This window comes from Tremella mesenterica (genome assembly GCF_000271645.1).
Source record: "Tremella mesenterica DSM 1558 unplaced genomic scaffold TREMEscaffold_3, whole genome shotgun sequence".
NCBI classification, from domain to species: Eukaryota; Fungi; Basidiomycota; class Tremellomycetes; order Tremellales; family Tremellaceae; genus Tremella; species Tremella mesenterica.
Genome location: NW_006711227.1, coordinates 1,905,689 through 1,931,732, shown reverse-complemented (window position 1 = coordinate 1,931,732; position 26,044 = coordinate 1,905,689). Strand labels below are relative to the sequence as shown.

The window sequence follows — 26,044 nt, the reverse complement described above, 5'->3', positions numbered from 1 at the left end:
CTTTTCTACATATAAATCATTTCTCATTTCTCATACAAATGCATGCAATCACCGAGTCTACTCCGATACATCATATCATCGTATCATATACACAAGCCAATGGTCATCATACGATAGCAGAAGACATGGGAAGAAGCGTACGTATTAAAACTTTCCTTCCTCTCACTACTACTCGTCCGTCTCCGCATCTCCGCTCCGTTCTCCGTTCTTCATGTGTATGTATGTCCATTTGGATATTTCTCATCCCCGATCCCCGATCTTATCCCCATCTCATTCTTACTCGTCACCCTTCTCTACCCAATAGTCACCCCCGATCCCTAACACGGACCCACGGAAACAGAATTTACTTCCGACGGCTCTGAAAGCGGTCATCGCCGAACAATGAAGTCTCACTTGAGCCGGCCCGGACGACCGGGGACCGGGTGAGGGCGGTGACACTGAACATGTTGCATGTTAGCATGGCAACTCGCAACTTGACCATCTTGTAAGTACTCTTAATCAGTATCGACATTGATTTCTCAATCCAAAGACGATACTAGTAGAACAAATGTTGAGATCTTTAAATCGTTCTATCCCCCTCAAACCCTCGCGGTCAATATCAACACGACATGTCTTCATCCCCTTCCGACTTCCGACCCCAAGACCTAATGTATCTCTCATATCTCAACAAGTCGCATCTTTTCATTCAGCTTCTTTCCGAACGTCCAAATGGAGTATCAAAAGTTCAAACACTTCAACATCATCACCTCGTATTAGAGCATTATTAGCTCGAGTAAGACCAATCCATGTCAGTAGTCATGATCAGTTATCACGGTCTGATTCAAAGAACAAAAGTATCACCTCCGTGGTAATACTAGTGTCCTTGGTGGCTATAGGTATAACAGTAAGTCTCGTTCTCTCATCGATCTTCTTAACACCTCTCATCCTCACATGGCCAAAAGCACTGTAGAAATCAACCTGATCTGTTCCTTCCAAAGGAAATCACACCCCCGTATATTCCGGATCACTAATCATCAGACCACTTTACTTGATCCATTATCCCTTCAAGGGGAGAAAGTGAGAGAAACGGAAGAAGAACAGGTAGAAAGGGTACAACCTTCAGGTACTAGGTTGATATCTTTTGAAGAAGTTAAGAAACATAATAAAAGGGATGATTGTTGGGTTATAATCAATGTGAGTTTACATTCAAACTTTATCTCTTCACCTTCATCCCGATAAGTTACTAAATTGTCGGATGGTGGAGTGGTGGGTCACGTAACCACCTTTTTAGGATTTAGTGTCTGCCTTTATCTCTCACCATCATATCTTATCACTTCTCTCCCTGTTTGATAACTTGAACCTATCTTCCTCTTTCTTTTTTCACTTGACTTCCTTTTCATCATTTCCTCAGCCTGGGTACTTTACCATTCATTATCAAACATTTTCGTTGACCATACAATGCTTTTTCCTGTAGGCTACCATCCTCATCACCTCATTACGGTAAACGACCCTTTCACTCTTGATTAAAGACAGATGAGGCGACAACTAATTATCAAGGGAACGGTATATGACGTTACGGACTTTCTCCCTAGACATCCTGGAGGACCAGGTATAATACTTGCTAATTCGGGTAGAGATGCAACGTGAGTGAACATCCATTCTTTCCATACCCATCTTTGTTATCCAAGTCCATCTCCTACTTCAAACAATCTCAACACCAAATTCCATTCATTCTCTTTTTGTCCTCTACATTCAACATTTTCATCACATGCTATCATACATACCCCTCTGCCCCTTTGCTCACATACTACCAACTACATATCCCTCCCTTAACCCCTTGTGCCCTTACCGCTCAAAAAACATCGAAACCCCCCCTCTCAGTGAGATCAAAACAAGCTTTTGACAATCACAATCGAGATAGAGCTCCACCTTAACTCTTCAGTCAAATATTTCGTCCAGTACATCCCCCAGACGCATTATCCGAATTACCTCCTTCATCAATCTTAGGATCAATAGATCCAACCACTATCCCTCAATCATCTTTTAAACCACCAACAACATCGGAAAAAGAAGAAACGGAACGTATAAACAAAGCCAAAAAGGAAATGCCAAATGTCGAAGGGATGATGTTGGCTGATGATTTTGAATATTGGGCTGAAAGAGTTTTGGGGGGTACGGCTTGGGCTTATTATAAAAGTGCTGGTGGGTTAGTCTTATTTACTTTGTATCACTTGTTTCACCTCTTTTTACCTCTTGTTTAATACTTTGATGGTTTCTATCACTTTTCTTGATAAAGTATCTACGGCGACCCTCCTTATTATTCTCACTCTGCCATCATCCTGTAATGTAGAGAGAGATAACAGACATGTTATCTTCTAACTTAAAGCGATAGAACAAAGATGACACATTTGAGAGAACGTAGTTGACTTCTTAGCTGATTATGAGAATTGTTAGTTTACCCTACCTCTTCCTTCCTAATACCCTCATAATCTCTTCCATACTCCTGTACCATACACCACCCATATCTCGTCATCATAGACGATCCCAATCGTCATCGACTCAAACACAAAGAATCAAATCATGTTTTCCTCTCTCACCCCCCCCCCCCCCTTCCTAACCAAAAAGACTACGCTTCTCTGCTACACCCACATCAACTTAAACGCAATTACCAACAACCTATTAAGTCTCAAGCTGTCAATAACATACAGCATAACTGACTTCAGCCGCAAAAGAAAACCCGATCGGCTTTCTCTCGTTAGCCATCGATGACCTCGTGTTTTGGCGTGATGTATCTCAAGGAAATATAGAAACAGAATTCGTAGGGATGAAATCTACTTTACCCATATATATAAGTCCTGCAGCTATGGCCAAACTTGGACATCCGTTAGGAGAAGTTAATTTGACTAAAGCTGCTGGAAGATGGGGTATAATACAAGGGGTAAGTTCGTTTTTATCTTCATCAAATTACGTATCATCATCCGATTTCGTGTGAAGTGGACCCTCCGTAAGAAGTACAGTAGAATCTTTTCAAAGAGTTAGACGTCTATATTATGCGTATCCGCTGTGTTGGGTTTGAACCCTTGGACCTCGATACGAAGTTGAAACCTCCGTACCAAGTCGGAACCCCTGTATCTCCGTACAAACCCTGGACGAACTTGTAACCCCCGTATCGAGTGAAACTTCCCAGAGAAGGTTTAGAACTAATCATAAAAGATCTCAATCAACGCATCATGTTCCCTCGACGAGATCCTTTCTTCAAGAATCCCAAACCAAAAAATAATGTTTCAAATCTATTTGAACAAAAACCGTTCCGCCTCTGCCTCTCTCTTGCAAAAAGTAACTCAAGCGGGTGTAGACGCTATAATTTTCACAGTTGATAATCCTGGTAATGCGAAGAGAACGATGGACGTAAGGGCTAAACATAGTGGTTTGGAAGTTCCGATAAATGGACCGAATGATAGGTTGAGTAGAGCTCCGATGGGTATAGGGGAAATTATTGGTGGGTATCAGGATAGAAGGTTGGTTTGGGATGATGTGGGGTTTATCAGGGTGAGTTGGGTTGTTTTCTTCTTTTTCTTCTCTTTCTTCTCTTTCTTCTCTTTCTTGTCTCTTCTTTTCTTTCTTCTCTTTTTGTATGAGACCCGATGTGGTTTAAAAGGGCTTGTCATAGAGACGCGTAGGAGGAAGGTGAAGAGATGTGTGGGGTAGAGAGAGAAAGTCGATTTGATAGAATGAAGATGAGGTAGGTGGGATCTGTGGAGAAGGGTAGCGGGGGAGTTGAATGGTGCAAGAGTGTAAGGAATGAACAATATAGTCAAATGATGGGTAAAGGCGGGACGGAATGTCAAGTCGGGATCGGTGGAATACTATACCAAGTGAGGAGAGGAACAGTATCGTCGTGACAATCGAGAGATCGGTGGTTTTTCAGGTAACAAAAGCAAGGGGGAATAGATGCGGTTAAGAGAGTGAGAGGGGAAGATAGCATAACACCTAACTTAGGTGGAACGATTGACTGATCATTCAGAAATACACAAATTTACCTATCATCATAAAAGGTGTTCAATGTATTGAAGATGTTGAATTGTGTGTAAAAGCAGGTGTTCAAGGTGTTATCTTAGTAAGTCTCTTGTCCTTCTCTTTCTCTTGACCATCCTATCCTCTGAACAATTCATTCTTTTCGAATTGTACTTCTCAACGATTATGCAGATGATAAAATAATATCCATCCTCTTCCAAATTAAGGATTTTTTCCATCTACTATGAATCGTATTTTAATCCTTTCTTTCCTTTCCTCTTAACCCACACCCTCTCATCCCCCCTCCCCTCCCTCCTCCGCGATCCAAATCCTAAACTCCTCCAAAGATCCAAGGAGTGACAAAACTTCTTCAACCTCAATTTGAATGAGTTTAAAGCGAGAATATCTCTAAAGAAGGTTTACTAACCGCAGTCCAATCACGGTGGTCGTCAAGTAGATTACGCACCAGCACCGATAGATATTCTCTACGAATTACGTACTTACCGACCTGACCTTTTCGAAAAAATCGATGTGATGATTGACGGTGGGATAAGAAGTGGATCAGACGTAGTTAAAGCACTCGCTTTAGGTGCTAAAGCAGTTGGAATTGGTAGAAGTTTTTTATATGCTAATGGGACTCATGGACAAGAAGGTGTTGAAAGGTTATGTGAGAGTGAGTTTGGATCTTTCTCTTTTTTCCCTTCTTCTCCTTCTCTTTCTTTTCCTTCTTCTAATTCAAACGTGATCCGAGACCTTATTTCTTATCCACTTCTTTTCCCTCTTTCCAATACCTGTAACATCATCTTTATATCATCATTCTTATCATACAATTCCAAACGATTGAGATGCCTTTCAACCATTTCCAAAATCAAACATGTTTCTCCTGGGGTCTATCTTCCCTTTTTCCGTCATACTTAATTTTACTCCTGTACCGTGATTCAAGTCACATAGCAATGAATAATAGCGAAGTGATTACCCACTGTTGGTCGTCCACATTGTTAGGATTTGATAAATGAGAAAAGGAAGAAAAGGAAGAGAACTGAGAAGTGATCATCCACTCTTGGTTTGACCACGTTAGGATTTGACGAATGAGAAAAGGAAGAAAAGGAAGAGAACTGATAACTCAGTTTTAGAAGAAGAAATCACAAATACAATGAGAAATATGGGAGTTTCATACATACATCAACTTCGTCCTGAAATGGTCGGTCCTGCTGGTCCTTGGGTAGGGATGAGTAAACCGAGTTATTGGAATCCTCCTTCTCCCCCTTCGCCTTCTTCTACATCTTCTTTCTCCTCTTTTTGACCACCCTCAACAGCCCTTTCTCCGCGATTTATATCCCTGCGTCTTCCACTTCGTCTGATGCCCTCTCTCTGGAATCTTCTCCTTCGCCTCGATCAGATATCTACATTATGCACCTGCTTCCTAAATCATATTAAAGATTTCGTCGTCGGCACCGCTTGTTTCCGTGCCTACCATGATTTCATGAGACGCCATCGTCAATTATTCAATCTCGGCCTTGGGTCCAAGTACAAGATCCGTCCTGTGAGGAGATTGATACCCGAGATAATTAGACTCCTCTGTCGAATAAGGGGAGAGAGATCATGAACATATGTGGAATATCTCGTTTTGGTGAACGATCACTTGATAGGATACAAACACCTTGGGAATATTGAGAATCATCACTTTCTAATCCCGTATTGGAGTGGACGCTATACGGATTTGATAGGTCATATATGCATATCATATCATCGTGTTCCCCCTCCCCCTCCCCCTCCCCCTCCTCGATCAGGATCAGCCATTTGAGAAACTAAGAACACTCCCACACCTAATAAAGGCATCCAATACTTTTGTAAAAACGTTTTCTCCGGTGGAGGGATCATGGGAAGACCAGATGGATCTAAGTTTGGTGGAGGGGATAATTTTGGTCTGAAGATAAACGAAATATCTATATAGCAGTAACACATGTCGAGCAAAGATGTGTAGGGAATGATGATGATGGGTATAAAACTTTAATATCGCGTTTGATAGGAGATGATGAAGATGACAGTAATAGATGAGGTTTGGGAGAATAGGAGAAGTGCTCACTCTTGAACAACAATAGGATAATCAAGTATCACTTTTAGAATTTGGTCCTTAATTCGGACTGAAGTGATTGGGATATTTATTAGAGGACATGATCCGTTTTTTGGGATATGTGAGGAAGAAAGGGATAATGAAATAGGTTTTCCGATGGTGGATAGATGGATATGTATGTTAGGGATAGATGTGGAGAGATAACACTAAATTATCAGTTTCACATACTTTACATTTGATATCTTCATGATAGGTTATCGATCAGTGAGTAATTTAGGTACTTGTATCATCATCCAATTCACTCGGAACAATCCGTGAGGAGAACTGGGGAAGCTTTCAAAGAAGTGCCGCGAGATACTTATCAATTTTTGATAAAATAGTCGTAATGATGGATAACGTTCGTTAAGCATTATAGAGCGCGAAGAGAGTCGAGGGATCTTCTATGGTTTAGAGAAAGAGAAACAAGTATTGTAGCTCACTACTTTGGTAGATCCTATCAACTCTCTTCCATCATCCTCCAACATGATCTGATACCATCCTAATTCCATCCCTCCTTGACTCTCATTCCGTCCATCGCCAGACTCTCGCTCCCACTGTAAATCCTCCGCTTCTGCAATATCAAGCGACACGTTCCAGCTTTCTTTTGAATTCAGGACGGACGTCTCTGAAGACGTATCAAGAGCTTGAGGGGGTGTTATCTCGACATGTCCATACGGTACAAACGATTCAGGTTGATAGGATAAATGTCGATGATATAGAGGATATCTCGTGGCTATCGTCAGATGTACCTGTGCAAAGAGTATCGCCGTAGGAAGTATACGTATCCCTCTCATCTGATCCAGATCCTTACTGCTGTGAGAGCGTATTGTATGGTGGGAACAGTAGTAGAATGTAGGTGAAAGAATGGTACTTGATCTCAGTACTTAGGGGAGGGAAGGAAGGGATACGGCGTCGAGATCGTCTCATGGGATTTCGCTTTTCACTTTTCAATTCACATCTCTGTTTTCTCATCTCACTTCTCAAACTTTTTTCTTCTCAAGGTCATATGCACTGATTCAGTACACTCTGAAGCGGCTAACTTATCAGGTATCACAAGGCAGCGATGCATGGCACTTTACAGGCTCCTCAGGCCAAATCTGAGCGCCTACTGCTCTCAAGAAGGATATGGCTATTGGTAGTGAGTTCTCAATGATTCAAATGGGCCACCTCCTGCATTCCCCATGTTGCTCAGCAAGATCCGCAGCATGCAATCAGCACTGTGCATGAGTCCTATTCAGACTTCTTAGGGCTTCCAGGTGATGTGGGATATGAGGTTCATACACTGGCCATTTGAGTTCCGGAAATGAAAGTGGCGAAGTCATGAGACCATCTCTACACCAGCAATTGTCTAGTTTGTCTCATGACTTATTGCTCAGCATCACATGATGCATGCAACTTTTTCAATTGTAGCAGGAGGTAGAGTATGAGTAACTGGCTCTGTGTGTGCAAAGTTGAAGCTCTCTTATTGATATTGACAGAGATAAAAGACAAAGTAGAAAACGCAAAAAGTGAAATCCAGGATGAAAAGTCCGTGAGACGATCTCGACGCCGTAAGGGACGGAATCAAATTTCTTTCTACCAAATTGCAACTTTTCGCAACTTTTCCTACCTAAACTACACCACACTATACATCATGTCACTCAAATCTATTCTGAAACCAACACAAGGACAAGGGAACAAACGGTCATACGTGCCGAAAACAGGTTCAAAACTACGTCAATCTATCGTTCTTTCTCCTGAATCGTCAAAGTCTACCAGGGTTAAGAGACAAGGCGAAGGTCGAAAAGTTGTTTCCAAGAACGTAGGGAGAGTTCCGAGAGATGACGATAAGGATGATGTTGACGGCGATGAGAGTGAGCAGGACGAGGAAGATGTCGAGATGAGTGGGGAGGAGGGGACAGATGATGATGATATGGAAAAAGTAGGGTCCATTGTTGAGAAAATCGCACCGAGTGAGTTTTTCACCCTTTCTTCCTCCTGCCTTCGAAGCCAAAGTAAGAACTTTGTATGCTACGATGTAGAAACTACACTGCTATGACAATCATCATTACTCATGACGAAATACTGGATATGAGGGAGATATGACAAGATCAAAAGTCGGTATATCACGACTAACCACCAGAACGTAAACAACCAACTACTTCAGAACAATTCGGTACAACCCTAGCTTCTCTCCTTACAGAATCTTCCCGTCCTCCTAAGAAATTCAAAAAACATCTCTCTTCTCCAGCTACTTCATCAGCAGATACATCATCTTCCTCTACCAAGCAATCAAGTCAACCACTCGTAATCCCAGCAAAAGAAACAATTCAACCAGGTCGGAATATCTTGTCTTTATCCCGAGCACCATTACCACCTTCCAAAGCTGCCGAAGCGCTAGAGCGCAAGGCTACGAGACAGCTAAAAAAGGAGAAAGCGGAGAAGATTGATGCGGCTAGAGTGAGGGATGTGTTGGAAGGTTGGAACGCCGCGGATGGCACAGGAGCTCAAGAGTTTGAGAAGGGTTTGAAAAAGGTCGCTCAACGGGGAGGTGAGTTCCTTCCGTTTCTCATACTCTCCCCTCGCGCAACCTGTCTCTGTTGTGATCATCTGCTTTCACTACGCGTAAAATGTACCTAATCTTGTCTGGTCTCCGCTTAGGGTGAGACTGGGATCAAAGCTTGGCTTATTTCTGATCGAGGATATGGGTATAGAGAAGGAAGGAGGCATGGATGCTTACGACAGTCATCAAACTTTTCAATGCCATCCTCGTCGCTTCCAAGAATGCAGAATCTACTCCAACTCCTCAATCTCTCGCTGAACAGGTTGGAGTTAAAGATACGAAAAAGAGAAAAGAAAAGGATAACGTACTTGGTCGTGGAGGGAAAGAAGGACAGTTGACAAGTGAAAGATTTCTCGACTTGGTTAGGAATGGCTAGTCTTGGTTCACCTACACTACTCTATCCTTTACTCATCCTCCCTAGTTTCTCGTTTCTCACCTCCCGGTTTGTAGTCCCTCCAACCGATTGTATTTCTCTTACGTCCATCACTTGCATCACATGTTCTTCTCCTGTTCTCGCTCTCGTTTGTCGCACCCCATACAGGTCAGAGAGTGAGGAAGGTGTGGAAGATGGTGATCACGGAGGAAGGTTGGTATTCTCGTGGAAACTGAGAAGAGAGATGTGGGTGTTCAGGGCAACGAGTCAGCATCATACAACCCGAACACTGCTACCGCTCTCTTGTCAGCCCTCGACACCTTCAAATCTCTCATCCTTCAGTCCATTTCAAGATCTGGAGATCGCACTACCTTCACGTTGATGCTAGACCATAACCGATTATCAAACCCACACGACTACATCTCACTCACCTTCAGTCTAAAGTCAAACCTCACTTTCAACCACACGATCACTTGTGCATCACCCATCTTCCCCGAAGTCCTCAATATTGACCACCACATGCCATTTCTGACCGCTTCACCGACTCGCCGCATTGTCGACCGAACAGCCACGCTAATTTCAAGTTTCCCAACTACCACTAATCAAAAAATCAAGTTATGTTCTACCCACTCACTCCAAAATCTCAATCGTCTTAGCGTCGAAATACACACCACCACCATCCGGCCGATCAACCTCTTTTTGTCGGAGTTCTAACGGTCTGACGATCATCCGGCTTGTCGGATCCTTTGTACCTTCAACCTAAAAATCCCAAAAAAAAATATTCCGGCGCTTCATCCCTTTGTCGGCCGAACTGTTCCTGAACATGACTAGAAAAAGTAAGACCGAAAGCTATGTCATTAATGATTCTGACCCTTTCGAGGTCATTTCATCTCTGAGGTCTGTATTTAACCGTCACTCTCGGGGTTCATGTGTATTCTCAACTCTTTTCACTTTCACCTATCACATGTATTTATATTCCTTTCTATCTACTTCAACAGTCATATCCCTCTTTGTCCGAAAGTACCCGTCTTACTCCACAGCCCTTGAACTCCGCTTTCACCGGTATGGGCTGTCTTAGTTCAAAACGCTTCCTCCCCCTATCCCCTTTCCCCACAAAAAGAATACACCTCATGATTCTTTCCCCATTTTTAGTCCCCTATTGACCGAGAACTTTCCACCTTTCCGGCATCACCAACCCCATTTTCAATTCAAACTTACCAGTTCGATCTTACCGCACTTACTCGGGAATCGTATGATTCATCCAACCACTCAATCCTATGTCATAGGATCATGTGTTGATCTTTTACTGACCGAGAGAATAGTCGTGGTGAACCATATGGAATGCCGTATCCCCGTTTGACCGTCTACGATCCGCATGTACATGAAGTTGGAATATGGAGGATGGAAAAAGATATATAAACTTCTTACAAGATGGATGAAATTGACAATTTCCATCGTCTTTGGATCTTCTTCATAACTCACAACTCCACAACTCCACAACTCACAACTTCACAACTCAGTTACTCCAATTTGAGACTATAACATTTTACGACTTGTACGACTTCTACGAAGTCACGAACAACTCAAGTCAATATGGTTTTACCTAAATCTATCCTTGCGCTTTTGCCTCTCCTCGTTTTCCTCGGTACTACTACCGCTGCTCCTGTCAAGGTGAATGACCAAAGTACGTCAAAGTTTCAACAACTCGTTTCATTTTCACAATCCATCTTTCATGTGTTTGCTTAAACAATCTACTATCTCATTACTTCCTTTTCTATCTTCTCCTCGATATTCATCTTCCTCTTCCCCATTAATCAACATTTCTGTCACTTCAACGTCTAGCCCGCATCACCCTCCTTGTTCCATCGAATCCCACTTATCATCTCAACTTTTCCTCTCTCATTAGATCTTCAAACTCCGATATTCCCTTCTTTTACCAACCATACATCACATACCATCATATATCCCATTGCAGTTCCGGTGATAGACCATGTAGCTGACGTGATAGACCTGAAGGTTCGCCAGAGACCGCCTACGTATCGGATTTCCCGCCGCAATCTATATGCCAACGCTCTCGTCGCTAAAGCTCCTGTCGAACAGCTACGAAGCCAAGAACATGCCGACCAAGACGACCCTAGTATCCAAGGTCTCGTCATGAGGAAATTGGAAAAGCCTAACGTGCATATCGAACGCAACACCGCCTCTGAAAATGATGGAGACGACGTAGTTGATCTCTTCAAACGATCTGACGTACTCGACGAAGTACTTCCCGAACTCGACGATGCTCCCTTCGACTTCCTTGCGAGGGATGATGGCACGAGCGCATTGTACCGCAGATCCGCAGATGTGGCTAGTGCTCTGAAACGTCGTAAAATCATTTTTCCTGATCATGTCGAACGTGTTTTGGACCCCGTCAAGTTCGAAGTCGATCGACAGAAATCTGATACGATCAACGCCCGCAATCTCGGATCCGAACAGTCTTCCGACAACCCCATGATTGCGAGAGACGGAGACATTGTGTATGCCTACAAACGTTCTATTCAACTCGATGAAGTCAAGCTTGATGATGACTTACGCCCTTTATCTTCTTTCTATAAGCGATCATCCGAAGACGACCCCGATACAGATCTCCTTATCGTCGGTCTGAAGAAAAGTGAGATCCCCACTACTCTCGAAGAAGACGAGTTGGTTGTTCCCTTGTATGCGAAACGCTCTGGGGAGGTAGTCGCGAATGAGGAGCAGAACGACGACATCTTCTTCTTCGCACGTTATCCTCCTGGTGTATACGACAAAAGGGACTTTCAGATGCGGGAGGAAGATACCGTGTTCGCCGGTTTGAAGAGGGCTTCTTCCGCCGAAGTGGATGCGAATTATTCCGAGCAAGTCTCCGAAGACTACGTTCAACAAATTCTTGTGGGTTCTCATTCCGCTGATTATTGCACTGCTGACAATGAGAAACGAGCACTACCATGCGAGAAGCACGGCTGTGGACACGTTGAGCGTGACTCCGACCATACCAACATTCCAGATTTGCTTTACACAACCCCATCCAACTCGCAAGGGAGAAGTGGGGACAGTCTTTAAACGTGTGTCTAACAATGAAGATGTGGAAGATACCGCTTTACCTCTTACGACCGACGTCGAGGACAATATCATCCCCTGGAACGTCCCTATGCTCCACTCATCCGCCGACGAGAACGAAGCGACGAATGTCAAACGTCTGTACATCCCGCTCAGGTACGAACACGAGCCTACTCAGGACGACGTGGAGCAGCTCGGGAAACGATCAAAGGTCGAAAGCTTCCCGTTTCCACTGCTTGACTCGGCTGGACAGAAGACGAAGAGGGACGAAGCTTCGATCGATTCCATCAACTTCAAGGCGAAAGCCAAACGCAGCATCCCCAATGGCGAGCTCGGATCCTTCAACTACTGAACCTGTTCTATCTTCGAGACCGCATCACGAAGAAATATCGGAACGCCAACACGATCTGTGATTATTGTACCCCCTCTATCATGTCAATAAACCTACGACGACGATGATGATGATTGTGAATACGAATCAAGATGATTGAATTCTCTGAGAGGATCGTATGCAACTTTGTTTATCCCCATCTTAATCCTATTCATTCAAAACCTTTATCTCTCTTTTCATTCTGACTTTCCCATTATGAGTTTACTGAATACTTACGATTGACTACAGTACGAGTACGAGTTCACGAGTCACTCAGACCCTGTCGCTCTCCCAATCAACGAGAGCAGACAACCAATTGCCGGATGCCGAACAACGACTAGTCAATGGAAACGAGCGACTTGATGAGTGATCATTCGGATTAAGTTACCGAAAACCAAGGTGTTGAACCAAGCGACGTGGAAATCAAGATTCGGATCAAGGCGTCTTTTCACATCGTCTTAGTAGCAATCTATAAATATCTGGTATACTAAGAATCTAGGACCGATCAATTACCTCTGTGGCTTTTACCAAAAAAAACACGCCTCAGGACAGATAAATCTTCACTTCGGAACCGTCTAAAATGACTCCGGCAAACGTAAGTTCACTTAGCATATCATGACCTGGGGGTGATTCCTTCTTTTACCCTTATGTCTTATGTCTAGTCTCGCAAAGGTGAAAATTCTTCACTCCCGTCATAATATCAACATTCCCTTCAAAATTTCTAACACATTATACTGTACATTTCCTAAAACCTCAACGAATGACATAACTGATCTAAGTGAACATTTTTTTCCAATCATTTCTTTCTGAGAGACCGTATAAAACTAATTCCCATATAAGTTAGTCTAAAGTTGGGCAAGTGGCCCATCTCCCTTAAATATCAACCATTCATCCTTCACAAGTTCACAACCGACATCACAACGGGATCTTTACGACCCATAAGACTGGTACTCAAGTCGGTTCCGTCTCAACGATGTATCTTGGTAACTTCTCAACCCACAAATTTGGTACGGTATGTTGAATTGTTGATTCCTCCCATCAAAACCGCCTGATTGAAGGATGACGCCACAGATTCCATACATCGAGTGACTGACCGTAAGACCGGTCGTTAACAACATCGAGGATAATCTTCAAGACCTCCCACTTTATTTGTGCTGGTATCGGTATCGTACCTAAATATGATATGTATCACAGTATCGGCTTTATCTCATATCTTGAACACCTCCTACAGACGTTCATTGGAAATACCGACATTAAATATCTCCTACAGATATTCATTAGAAAATATCGACAAGCAGAAATCAATTCTGGACATAAGAAAAGAATGTTCACGTTCAAAATCATCTTCACCTTTCTTCTCATGATCGTCAGTACTAGTATTGGTGCTGCTCCCACTCCTAATCGTCAGAAAGAAAGTAAGTGTCCAATATCTATCAAACCCACTATTTGATCCCCTGTCATGATCAGTACAGTACTTGATAGCTCAATCAATTCCTCTTATTGAGCTTTTGGACTGTATATGATTGCGGCTTCTCTATCTACTCCGTCATGTCAGCCTTTCCTCCTGGCTATGAATCTCATATCAACCTTGTAAAAAAACGTGTTGATTCCATGCTGATGTTTCAGCAGCACCCAGAGCGACTGTACTCCAAGCGGATACCCCCAAATTGGTCAAAAACGATATTCCGTATCAGAATATTTCGGAAAAACTCGAAGAACTCAAATCGACACTGAATGCGATCCAGAGTTCCATAAGCAAAGTATTTGATCATGAAGGAGACGGAGACGAATCAAAGCTTTATGGATTTGAAGATACCGTTCCTATGAACGAAACAATCACAGATATGTCAACCGGGTCTGAGAATTGTACTCGTACAGTCGATATGTCCGAGGGAAAGAATCAGGTTTGTATTTTTCTGTCTTTTCCTTACATAGAATCGTTTGTTGATGAGGTACAGGAACAGAAGGAGAGACGTTTTGCCTTTCTCAGATGTTGAATTTCTGTGGCTTAAGAAGATAGCTCTGTGATCAATTAGGGAAGACACTACAAAACATAAAGTAATGAAGAGTAAAGACGGTATGGTTGAGGTACGTTCCCATGAACCCGTTTTTTCTTTCATTTATTTGCTCTTTCCACACTTTGATGACAGACCTTCTCTTGGATTTGATATCAACTCGAATGAGAAATTAGGTTTGTCCATTGGCAGAGTAAACTTTGTGTACACTATCAGTCGAATTATCACTTCCTCAAATTCACCATCACCTCTCACGCTCGATTTCCTTCCTTGGGACCAGATACAGTGGTAGTAGTACTACTGATGGATGAGAGTTGAGGCTGTACTGATGATACAACTACTTACTCTAGTCTTGATCTCAAACGACGCCATCTCGTCCATCAAAGTCCCTTAATCCTCGAAGACACTATCCAAAAAAACGACACCGCCCCGCTCCCGCAACCTTCCGCACCGAACCATCAAAGCATCGAAGGATCATCGTATGGTATTCGTTTGTAAACTCCAATTTGATCCTATGAAAGTAACTAAAACATCTAACTATATAACCTTCCTTACCCTCCTGCTCTCAAATCTCCATTCTTAAACTCGCTCTCCACAAGTCTCACCATCTACAAACACTTCTACATCTACAATCATCCTGTAACTTACTTTCTCATCCCGACAAAGAAGAAGATAACAAGAATCTAAAAAGTATGTTATTCTCACTACTCTTCCTCACCTCCATCCTAGCATTTCCCCTGGATATGAGTCTTTCGGACAGATCACTCGTTAAAAGATACACAAACGTTCAAATCGTTTCACAACGTAATGGTCTTTGTCTAGCTGTATCTTCTCCACCAACAGTTGGGAAAGTGGTCAATACTATCTCTTGTGATGAAGAAGGTTGGGAAACTAGATGGGATATACAACCTGGTTCTACTCACGTTTTGTTAAGTGGGACAGAATGGGCTTTGGAAGAAGGAGGTAGTGGGAATCATATGAATGGGAACGATTTACAAGTGAGATATCTTCTCGCTACCTATTCTCTCATCATCACGTTTTCTCTCTTTTGTCAGCGCTTCTCTCATCATCATCTTTTCTCTTTTGTCGTCGCTTCTCCCATCATCAGATTCTCTTTCATCTTCGTCTCTTGAATCTTGAATCGACAATGAGGATAAAAAACATGGATGGACAAAAACTATTGAAAATTAGAGAAAAGACTCAAGTTGATTACAGATTTACGGAGAAGTAGATACAGTAGGACAAAAATGGTTTTTGACTGATGATAATCGTATCGCTATTGAAAATTCCGGTTATTGTATGGATGAAGGTGATAATGGACCACAAACATGGGAATGTGTTACGGGTAATACCAATCAAGGTGAATAAGAACTTTCCTATTTTCTTTCGATCCACATTCCCCTAACTGGTTCTACTTCATAGGTGACTTGTCTCGATTTTATTCTTCCGTTTTTCCTACGTACCAATACTTTGTATATCCTGCCCCTTTCCCCATGTCCTCCTTGACCTTTGAGAATCATACCATCTCCAGAGAGTAGAGATTGAAATGAGAGTCTGAGAACGACTGATTTCTCTCATTTCAATCTCTAGTCGTTGGGGTTTACTCATCGATGAGACAGTCATGATTGACATGATCGTTCGAACCCTCTTAACTTCTATAGTCTCTGAATGATTTTTGTCTCAACTTTTAAGGTTGAAAGCTGATTTAACAAGTATGGTATATCATCCCTTGAACGATTATTTATTCCTGAAGGAGATGAACCATTGTAGGATGATATTGCTAATTTTTGTGTTGAATATTGTTCATTCTTGTATTTAGATGATGTGTGTTCAATATCGAATGATGAATCTTTTATGATCAGTCTCTGTCGAGTTATTATCGTAAGAGATTTGAGATTCCTTCGTTCGTACGATATGGATCACTTTACCGCTCATGAAGTTCATCAGATATCTCTCATATTATGAGTTACTAGTAGACGTGCCATGCGTGTTTCCAATCAATAATAATAATCAACAATCCACCGAACATCCATCGTACCACAAACTCACATATCTTCTTTACAGACCTGATTCGTCGTCCAGCCTTCACACGAGTTCACTTTCATCCTTTCCGCTCTATCCCGTCATATAAAGCCGGATTGTTTCCCCTTACCTACCCTAAAAGAACCAACAACGAACGACGTAGGCCTAAAAATTGAAAGTCGACATACCTTCCATCCATCACCCCCTGCGCCTCTGGCACAGCCTTCTAAACTACAAAGGAGGGTGGGGTCTTCATACTTGTCAATCGTCACATGACACATGGTACATGCTACTCCGTTGTCTTCCGACCCGTATAGGTCTATATAATCTCCTAACGTCTCTTGACTTTTCTCCATATTCTATCATCCAAGAAGATAACTTACCATTTGATATATTCACCCGCTGATATCTTCCACTATCCAACTTATCTCCCATTGACCCATCAAAAATTTACACAAAATGCTTTCCCTTCTACTCGGAATCTTAACTCTCACCTCGCTCTCTCTCGCATCTCCTCTATCCAACCCTGAAATCGTGAAGAAAGACCTCAACAAACGCTATACGAACGTGAATATAGTTTCCGGGGTCGATGGCAAGTTGCTCGCCGCAGCTCCTAAAACAGGTGATGGATCCATAGTCACTTCGGTTTCACCCGGGACTTTTTGGGCCACTGTATGGGATATCAATCCCGGTGCTGGTCAAGTCACATTAGCTGGTGGAGATTTAGTTTTAGATGCTGGAGAAGCATTCAATGGTGGTCAATTGGTCGTGAGTTGTTTCTTACTAACTTGAGAATTGAAGGGAAAGTCGTTAATATGAAAAGGTAAAATCACCTGATGGAAGTTCGGGACAAAATTGGTATTTGACAGATGATAATAGGATAGCCATAACTGGTGGGACTGCTTGTCTTGATGAAGGTGAAAATGGAGCTCAAACTTGGGATTGTACAACTGGGAATGATAATCAAGGTGAGTTCTAACTCCCTGTTTTCCTATCGAATTCCCTCTTTCTCTCGAACGCTCCTACTACTGTCCTCTCCCGTCCCCCGATCTGCTCGTATCATGATTGTGCCTGTTTTAGTTGGTCCGGTCAATGTTCACATCCCCGAGACCGGTATGACTGTAGAGTAACCCGTATGATTCCAAGTTTGTCTCCAATGCCTTCGGTTCCTCACTCCAACACTCCACTTGACAATTGCCCGGATCATTGGAAATTTGGAAAATGTTCGGAACCGCTTTCATGGGAAAAAAGTGAAAAAGACTGAAATGTTTGCAGTTTGGTATATCCAGCCCGAAGCTTGACCGTCGGCCGAGGGTTGGACGGTGTAAACAAAGTTGGGCCGATCGCACGGAAGGACCGAAAGTGGGGGGTATTGGTTGTCAGTCGAATGAGGTGAAGATGTAATATAAAGTCATCGTTAATGGAATGAAATGAAATGTCATGTATGAGATGTATAAAATGTATGAACTACTTTGTCTTTTACGTATTAATAAAACTCGTTACCTGTTTGTTCTTCATACAGTGAGCTTCCGTACGGTGTAGCCATACATACAATTGTTGGGTGGACGCTGGAACACGGAACGATTTTCCCTTCTCGGCGTCGGTGTTCGGTCATCGGCCGATGAATGATGTTTACCCCTGAGATCGTCGCACTTCCCGATGCGATCTAGACTTTGAGGGGGAGGATCATGGCGTCATTCGGCAAAGGACCGAGCGTAAGAAATGACCGTCGGCCATCGGTTCATCGGCAGATTGTACAATTTTTGACACGCGTTCATTCATCTTCACCAAGTACACTCCTTTCCCAATAACAACCTATTACACTTATATATATAGTCGCCAGAGGGGTATACAAGGACACACACACCCCTCAGTGAAAGTCTCGATACAATCATCAAGATGGACACTTCGGTCCCTACTTTCGTCGTCCCGGACGAACCACAAGATCATCCACATCCTCATCATCATTTACAATCTGACACTTCTACTTTGGCGAAAACACCTTCCAGACAATCGGCGAAAAGCCATGCCGCTTCTACTTTGACAGTACAGGATCAAGAGGAGGAAGGGACGTTAGGAGGGGAGTTGGAAAAAGGTAAAGATGAAGGAGGTGAGGAAGAAGTGGAAGATACGGGTTTGTTAACTGGGGCTAGGTTGTATTTGTGAGTAACTGCTTGATTTCTTACAATACCTCTGTGCCGTCCCTGACATTCTTCTTACCCTTTTCCTTTCCTGTTTCGGACAAGTGTCACTGGAGAAGAGAGAGATATGAATGGAAAAGAGGACACAGCTGATACCACAGAGTATTCCTGAGTATGATGTTAACAATTTTCATGTTCGCTCTCGTGAATATATTCTCCCCCTTCCTTTAAGCTAGCATCTAACGATCAGGACCAATCTATCGTCTCCACTGCTATCCCAGTCATCGTATCAGATTTCAACGCTTTTGATCAAGTAGCATGGATCGTCACTGGTTATTTCCGTTAGTATCTTCTTTACCTCCTGCTGTTGTCTTTTCATCTCTGTTCTACCTGCTACATCTCCAGATCTTCTTCACTGAACCATCCACCTTCTTATTCATTTGGTTATCTCGTCCTTTGTGCCCTTTGTGCCTGCCAACTAACACTCAGTCACCCAATGTGGTCTCATCTTACTAGTCGGTCAACTCCTGACTGCTCTCAAAGCGAAATGGATGTTGTTAGGAGCTATTTTCTTCTTCGAGCTCGGTTCTTTGATCTGCGCCGTTGCACACAGTATGAACATTCTCATTTTCGGTCGGGCAATTCAAGGTATCGGATCTAGTGGGATCTTTGTTTCCTGTCTCGCTGTCATCGCTACCAGTACGTCATGTTTTTAGCCTTCCTCACTGTCCTATCTACCCCGTCCATCTACCGCGTCCTCCTCTTCTCCACGAAGAGACACCCCGCTCATCTGATCCACCCCCTTTGGCGTCGTTGATCCGCCGCGGGAGAGAAGGTCTCGGCCTAGTGCTAACCCCACAGTCACCCGAGTAGACCAGCGAGCGGCATTCATGTCCGCATTTGGGTGAGCCACCTCTCCTAACCCGCCTCCCCTTTGCCCTTCCACATATCTGACTTTAAAAAGACATACGCTAATAGCAGAATCGTATTCGTCATCTCCTCCGTCGTTGGTCCCCTCCTAGGAGGTGTCTTCACTCAACGAGTAACTTGGAGATGGTGTTTCTGGATCAATCTCCCAGGTACGTTCCATTCGTGTCTTCGAAAAAGAATTAAAATAACCTCTTAGTTGGTGGAATTGCCGCCGCTGCAGTGCTTTTCCTCCTCCCCGCTCGTCCTCCTGAGAAGAGAGAAGGTTTCACTCCCGGTTGGAGAGGTCTCAAACAAATGGATTACATCGGAACGGCACTCATCTTTGTCTTGGTCACTTGTCTCCTTTTGGCCTTACAATGGGGAGGTAATGAGTATGCTTGGAGTAGTGAGTTTTTCCCTCTCATCTTCATAGACCTTAGAATTCCTTAACAACAGCATACTTTAAGCAAGCAATGCTAACGTTTAGGTTGGCGCATCATCCTTCTCTTCACTTTAGGAGCCGCCCTCGTTCCCATTTTCGCAGCTTGGGAATGGTATCGTGACAATCTTGCACTTCTCCCTCGAATTTTCCTAAGAAATCGCACAGAAGTAGCTGCGGCAATAGCCATGTTCTTCTACAGTGAGTTGTATTTTATTTATCGGATAGAGATCATGTAGTCTGACAAGGATAGGCATGGTAATGCTCGGAGGAGTATATCAACTTCCATTATATTATCAAGCTGGTAGAGGACATACACCTGAGAAATCGGGGATTGATATCATACCGTTTATGATCATGGTTTGTGTTGGAATTTTTGTTGCGGGTGGAGTGACGACGAAGACTGGGAGATATTGGTATTTCCTGGCTATCGCGTGAGTTTGGGTTGTGTCTGTTTCCAGGTCTCACGCTCTACTCACGTTTTGTCATCCACTTTTTCGCCCTTCTCGAAACTGTTTTGTACTCACTTGAGTGCACAACTATTGTCCTCCCGCCTCGTTTCTCGCAAACCTGTTTGTATACATAGCTCCTGTATTTCATTCACTGGATATTTTCCCATCTCTCCAACCACCTACCTCATTCAATCTTCTCGTATCACTACTCTCTCCCACCCCACCCAACCCCTTTGACTTTTGGTGTGTTCCCTCTCAAAAAAAAACCCCTTGTCTCATGTGATATCCCGGATCATAGCTCACATTTTGCAGACCTCCTATCGCAGCCGTCGGCTTTGGTCTACTTTACACAATCAAACCCGACACTTCGAACGCAAAGATTATAGGTTATCAAATTCTTAGTGGATTCCCTATTGGACTTGGGTACGTTTCTAATTCCTACGTCATCACAGCCTCTCATGCCATCTGAACCTCCTCACCAGTCTCAACCTCCTACTCCACCCAACCCCATCTCGTACAGTATCAAACCGTTTCCAACTCCTTGTCCACCCACGCTGACTTTACAGATTCCAAATGCCAATCATAGCCGTTCAAGCCGAATGGTCCAAAACCCCAAACTTAATCCCACAAGCAACAGGAGTATTATCATTCTTTCAACTCACAGGTTCAGCATTAGGTATCGGGATAGTCAACACTGTTCAATCCGTTTATTTAAACAAAGAATTACGATTACTAGCTCCTGACGCACCATTCGAAGTTGTCAGACAAAGCGTTTCTGCGATATCAACATTATCACCCGAAATGCAAATCCCAGTCATTGCAGCTTATATAATAGCCATAACGAAATCTTTGATACCTCTTATCGTAGCTTGTGGATTAGCTTTAGCTTCAGGTGTGTTTATAAGGAATCATAATATGTTATTGATGGGTGGATCTGGACATGCTGCTGCTTTGTAAAAGTAAATAGCATTGCTGTTTTAGAGTGTGTGATGTGATTTAATTTGTTTTTTGTTTTGTTTCGTTTTCCTATGACCGCACTTTCCCATCTCTCTGATTAGATGGACTTGATGGCTCTCCTTGATATCTCAACATTCTTGAAGGATGGGACTACGAAGATAAAGTATCCAAGTTGAATTACATGATGTCTTATGAACTTGACCTTTGACATTTACATTACGACGTACGACAAAGTGATCATTTAACAACTTGGCTTGAAAGTCAACGTGATGAGGATTTGGATTCATTACATCTGTATTAAAACGATTCGATTCGATTCAACTTCTATGTATAATTTATCTAGTTTGATCATACAGACTACGTTGGATATGTAAAGTGTATTTGTACTGTGTGAGTATTTTCACTTCGTCATGGGTGTGAAGATTGGAGATCTCGAGTGAGAGTTGGGCTCATGGTGAGAGAGATCTTACCCTCATGAGTCATGATCCATCTCATGCCACAAACAGAACATGTCGGGTAAGGTATTGGTGTCAAAAAGAAAGATACATATAACATTTTTCAAGATGATACACTTTAATTTTTCATTGACCCATTATCACATTATCACATTATCCTCACGATCCCAAAAAAAAGAAAAAAGGAAAGTTCATCTACTCAATATTACAAACCCTTCATCTCGAATTGAATTGATCTGGTGAAAAATTTAGAAATACACAATTTGAACAAACACACATGATGGAATATCACACAACCACAACCACACATACTCGTACTCGGACTCGTCATCTTGAAAACCATCAGGAAATCCCCAAATGTTCATGTTTGTTAAACTTTAAGGATTCCGAGTAATAGAGTAGAGTACGAGTACTCTATAGCAAAGTTCAATATCAAAGATAAGTAATCTTTGTACCCATTTCCCAAACTCCTAAGAATTTCCCAACCCACCATCTTATCAACCATCTAAACCATCTAAACCAATTCTTCCATCCTCTTCCTCCCATATCCACTCGTTCTAATTGTCTTCTTAAATCATTATGTCTTTTTAAACCTGTCTTATTCCGATTTCTCCTTTTCAAAGCCCATACTAAGATGATTAACAAAGGTGAGAATATGGCCAGGTTTCTTGATAGCAAGAACAATGTCAGATAATTCGAAGAATAATTTCTTAGGTCGTTTAACCTTGATAAGAGACTTGTGAAAGATGGAGAAGGAAAAATATTCGAGTCAGTCCGTCCAATTTGAGAACCGTCCCTTACATAAGTCTCCGAGGGTTCGTGATTACTTAGAGAGGGATTCGTTTTGAGAGACCCGGGTAAAAGTGATACGTTGGGAGTATCTTGTGATGATCTGGTACGGCTTTGAACAGGGTTACGGACAGAGGTAGAAGATAGAGAAGTGACTGGGAATGGTAATTTTATTACAGGTCGGGCTGTACGTTCGGAAGAACTTGAACTGGTTGAAGATCGTCTAGAAGGTTGAGAAGTCCGTTCACCGTGGGATATCTGTGAGGTATGGGAGAGTTTAGATGAGAGTGGGTTTGTTGGCGAAGATTTGGGATTATGCACATGGATCGTGTTAGGGGAAGATGGTTGGAGAAAAAGGGAAGAAGATGGAGAAGTCGTTGGAGTAGGTAGAATGATGGAAGAAGAAGGTGATGATAAACTACGAGATTCCATATTGCGTATATGACGGTAAAGGTTCTATAAGGAGTCAGCTCAATTACCTCCTCATTTGCTAGCCACCTAAACCAGACGAATATCCCTCAGACTGACAACGATCCAGTTAATCACAATGCAACTGTTCAGATTTACTGTATCAACAGTTCTTACCTCTCATGACCTGAAAGCATCAAGGATTCAGAAAACACGCAAAACCAATAGGATGGAAACCTATGAGCAATGTTTCTGATTTTATTCATCAACTTTGAGGTTTGGGGTCATGTCAGATCGTCATGTCAAGTCATGGGAATGAAATGAATAGCGTAGCTTGAGAATATCGAAAGACCAAGAAGAAGAAAGAGAAGAAGAAGAAGAAGAAGAAGAAGAAGAAAAAGGAAGAAACACCTAACCTACCTCTTTCCTCTTTATCCCCATCAAACCATCACCTTCCAATATACCCCTAGCCATACCCCATTCACCTTCCCTAGTTAAAACTTCCCCGCAAAACAATTCCAACACCCTCATATACCCTTCCCAAGCAGCTTCCAACCTCATCTTCTCCAATGCCGGAAAGGCCGGTTGACCATGACGATGACGATGAAATAAAGTATCAGGAAGTGAAGTCAACCAATCTTCGGCTAATTGATGAGCGTAAGAGAGAGCAGGAGGGGAAGGTTTTAATTTTATACTCGCTAATAATATAGTTGAGAGGATGGTAGGTGGTAATGGATGATCTTTATCTTTCAATTCCACCTTTTCCTTTTCTGACATTGTATTGGATGATATAGATGACGTTCCATTCTTTAAATCCACAAATGATGTCCCATTACTTGAATCAATGACTTGGTTGGAAATAATTCTTTCTGATGATATGGAATTTGACTTTGAATGTTTTTGCTTTTGATTGATAGATTCAGGACTAGTAGTTGAAATGAGTACTCTTGGTCGTGAAGATGAAGAAGTAGATTTAGTCGGAGTGGTCCATGATTTCAAAGAAGATGATTGTTTTTCCGATGGAGAATTATAAGGAGAACCCAAAGTTGTATCTCTAATACGATAAGCTTTTTTACATATCATTTCTAAATCCTTCAAGATGATATCAGGTGAAGTGGGTGGTAACATGTTTAATAAATCTTGATCTAAATGAACAATCTTCCCTCCGTTGGGTTTGGAAGGGATAGAAGGAGGAGGATCTGTATACATTGAAACACGAGATGTTATGAGTAATTTGAGTGTTTTAATCAACCATTCTTCTCCATTTTGAAATTCTTCTTTAGGACTTTTTGTAGTATTCAATTCTTGAGTTTCATTTTTATTGGAATATCTAGAAGATTTGAAAATCCCATTACTTGAACGTCTTTGATTGGTCGGAGTAACAGTATTGTGAAAAGTTGAAGGAGACGAAGGGGAATGTGTGTTGTTGTTGTTGTTGTTGTTGTTATTTTGACTGATACGTCTTGTCTGATTTAATCCAGGTTTCTTTGGGGATGGATTATTTTGATCATTATTCTTGATCTCGTTGGAAGGAGTGGGACTTTCAATGGGTTTTCTTTCGTTTTTAGAAATAGACTTGGAATGTGAGATGGAATTATCAGATTCAGGTGAAGAAGGTATGAAATGACAAGAAGCTTTTCTCGTCATTCCATTTTTAAGTTCTATAGGGATGGTTATGATTTCTGATCTTGAAGAAGGAGAAGAGGTGGCGGATTGATGAATGGAAGAAATATCATTTTTGGATCCATGAGTAGTAGTAATTGTTGGAGGAGATGATCTTCGAGATTCAGATGGACCAACATCCTGATCTTGATGAGAAACATCGGTTCCAAAGTCGCACCATACCCTTTTTGGGGGAGGTAAAATACTTAACAACCTAGATAAAGTAGCTTGTGTCTTTGAATGATCTCTTCGGACGAACGATTGAACGGCTGTATTATATAAAACTTCAATAGAAGGGTCAGATTGACGTCGACGGGAAGATGTTGGCATGGTTTGTAGTCTTTTTTGATATTAGATTTCCAATCCCTAGGAATGACGGTATGTAAGATGATAATGTAGTAGTATATGGAAGATTGAATGGTTCAACCAGATGACTACTAACTTTTCGTTTGTCGGGTGGTAAGTTTACAGTGGGAGTAGGGTGATGATGAATGTTCAAGTTTATGGTGAAATCACTTTTGTTGAATTATATTTGAATGATAGCCGATGATGATGAGAGAGATAAAGTGGTTCGTTTTGGTGTCGGTGTGGTGTTGATATGAAGAAAGTCGGGTTCTTGCTTTATCGATCCGATAGACGTTTATAATTCCAATGGGATCAAAGTTGATATTACTCGTTGAATGCAAAAGGGGAGGGTATGAATGCACAGTATCGAGTAGGATTGAGAGGAAAAGTGAGATTATGAAGACGAAGAGAAGGATATGGATATATCCGGTATTTTAGGATCAAACACCTTCCTCTCTCAAGCGCAAGGAAGACGCCGGGTATCCAATTTGTCGATGATTCACAATCCAAGTCCAGAGTCCAGATCTAAGATTCAAAGTGAAAGGTGGAGGGAGAGTGGAGTGGATCAATGTACAAGTGGAAAGGGGGAAAGGGGTCAAGGAAAGAGTGATCCTCCGTACGATCACCCTTCAATGGTCTTGAAGTACGATTCACCCGTCAAAACAGTTTTGACGAAGAAGGGTGGGAAGATGATGATGATGTACGTACAAGAATAGAATCAGATGAGTGGACACAGAGGAGGAGCGATTTGAGTAAGCGAGGGAAGAGGGAAGAGTGGAAAGGGATGAAAGAGAGAAGGGGAAAGGAAGTGTGGAGTACCTTTCTTTTCTTGATGTATATGTAGTACCATGTGTGTGGTCAGTGGTGACAAACTACTATATGATTGTATCGTGTATAAGCTATACTATGCATATGACTGACCGGATGATGACTGAGTGCCAATGAAGAAATTATTGCATGTATGAAAAAAGTAACTCA

The 26,044-nt window shown here is 42.3% G+C and overlaps 9 protein-coding genes across 9 annotated transcripts; 7 read left to right on the top strand and 2 right to left on the bottom strand.

Annotated features, from left to right (window-relative positions):
* Positions 1-930: 930 nt before the first annotated feature.
* TREMEDRAFT_28420 (uncharacterized protein) lies at positions 931-5,296 on the top strand (the record flags this gene model as incomplete). Its single annotated transcript, XM_007003123.1, has 8 exons — positions 931-1,173; positions 1,537-1,622; positions 1,922-2,181; positions 2,703-2,917; positions 3,193-3,528; positions 4,004-4,096; positions 4,426-4,666; positions 5,121-5,296. 8 exons carry the CDS (start codon positions 931-933, stop codon positions 5,294-5,296), a joined length of 1,650 nt encoding a protein of 549 aa, XP_007003185.1.
* A 443-nt stretch (positions 5,297-5,739) lies between these two features.
* On the bottom strand, positions 5,740-6,900 carry TREMEDRAFT_61435 (uncharacterized protein; the record flags this gene model as incomplete). Its single annotated transcript, XM_007003588.1, has 3 exons — positions 5,740-5,920; positions 6,080-6,273; positions 6,547-6,900. 3 exons carry the CDS (start codon positions 6,898-6,900, stop codon positions 5,740-5,742), a joined length of 729 nt encoding a protein of 242 aa, XP_007003650.1.
* Positions 6,901-7,736: 836 nt separating this feature from the next.
* TREMEDRAFT_43454 (uncharacterized protein) lies at positions 7,737-9,024 on the top strand (the record flags this gene model as incomplete). Its single annotated transcript, XM_007003319.1, has 3 exons — positions 7,737-8,058; positions 8,229-8,636; positions 8,831-9,024. The coding sequence occupies 3 exons, from the start codon at positions 7,740-7,742 to the stop codon at positions 9,022-9,024; spliced, it is 921 nt and encodes a 306-aa protein (XP_007003381.1).
* Positions 9,025-10,614: 1,590 nt separating this feature from the next.
* Positions 10,615-12,454, top strand: TREMEDRAFT_61433 (uncharacterized protein; the record flags this gene model as incomplete). Its single annotated transcript, XM_007003587.1, has 3 exons — positions 10,615-10,705; positions 11,030-11,934; positions 11,984-12,454. The coding sequence occupies 3 exons, from the start codon at positions 10,615-10,617 to the stop codon at positions 12,452-12,454; spliced, it is 1,467 nt and encodes a 488-aa protein (XP_007003649.1).
* A 598-nt stretch (positions 12,455-13,052) lies between these two features.
* Positions 13,053-14,684, top strand: TREMEDRAFT_61432 (uncharacterized protein; the record flags this gene model as incomplete). Its single annotated transcript, XM_007003586.1, has 4 exons — positions 13,053-13,067; positions 13,743-13,887; positions 14,099-14,376; positions 14,664-14,684. 4 exons carry the CDS (start codon positions 13,053-13,055, stop codon positions 14,682-14,684), a joined length of 459 nt encoding a protein of 152 aa, XP_007003648.1.
* Positions 14,685-15,179: 495 nt separating this feature from the next.
* On the top strand, positions 15,180-15,855 carry TREMEDRAFT_61431 (uncharacterized protein; the record flags this gene model as incomplete). Its single annotated transcript, XM_007003585.1, has 2 exons — positions 15,180-15,485; positions 15,703-15,855. The coding sequence occupies 2 exons, from the start codon at positions 15,180-15,182 to the stop codon at positions 15,853-15,855; spliced, it is 459 nt and encodes a 152-aa protein (XP_007003647.1).
* A 1,113-nt stretch (positions 15,856-16,968) lies between these two features.
* TREMEDRAFT_61430 (uncharacterized protein) lies at positions 16,969-17,639 on the top strand (the record flags this gene model as incomplete). Its single annotated transcript, XM_007003584.1, has 3 exons — positions 16,969-17,277; positions 17,333-17,477; positions 17,590-17,639. 3 exons carry the CDS (start codon positions 16,969-16,971, stop codon positions 17,637-17,639), a joined length of 504 nt encoding a protein of 167 aa, XP_007003646.1.
* A 642-nt stretch (positions 17,640-18,281) lies between these two features.
* Positions 18,282-21,466, top strand: TREMEDRAFT_38481 (uncharacterized protein). The gene is made up of 11 exons (XM_007003264.1): positions 18,282-18,671; positions 18,812-18,854; positions 18,901-18,991; positions 19,140-19,349; positions 19,512-19,554; positions 19,632-19,729; positions 19,777-19,965; positions 20,047-20,199; positions 20,252-20,432; positions 20,763-20,873; positions 21,017-21,466. Exons 1-11 carry the CDS (start codon positions 18,409-18,411, stop codon positions 21,405-21,407), a joined length of 1,773 nt encoding a protein of 590 aa, XP_007003326.1. The 5' UTR covers positions 18,282-18,408; the 3' UTR covers positions 21,408-21,466.
* An 828-nt stretch (positions 21,467-22,294) lies between these two features.
* Positions 22,295-25,051, bottom strand: TREMEDRAFT_68281 (uncharacterized protein; the record flags this gene model as incomplete). The annotated part of the gene is made up of 4 exons (XM_007003660.1): positions 22,295-23,107; positions 23,480-23,799; positions 24,100-24,344; positions 24,900-25,051. 4 exons carry the CDS (start codon positions 25,049-25,051, stop codon positions 22,295-22,297), a joined length of 1,530 nt encoding a protein of 509 aa, XP_007003722.1.
* Between the last annotated feature and the right edge of the window lie 993 nt (positions 25,052-26,044).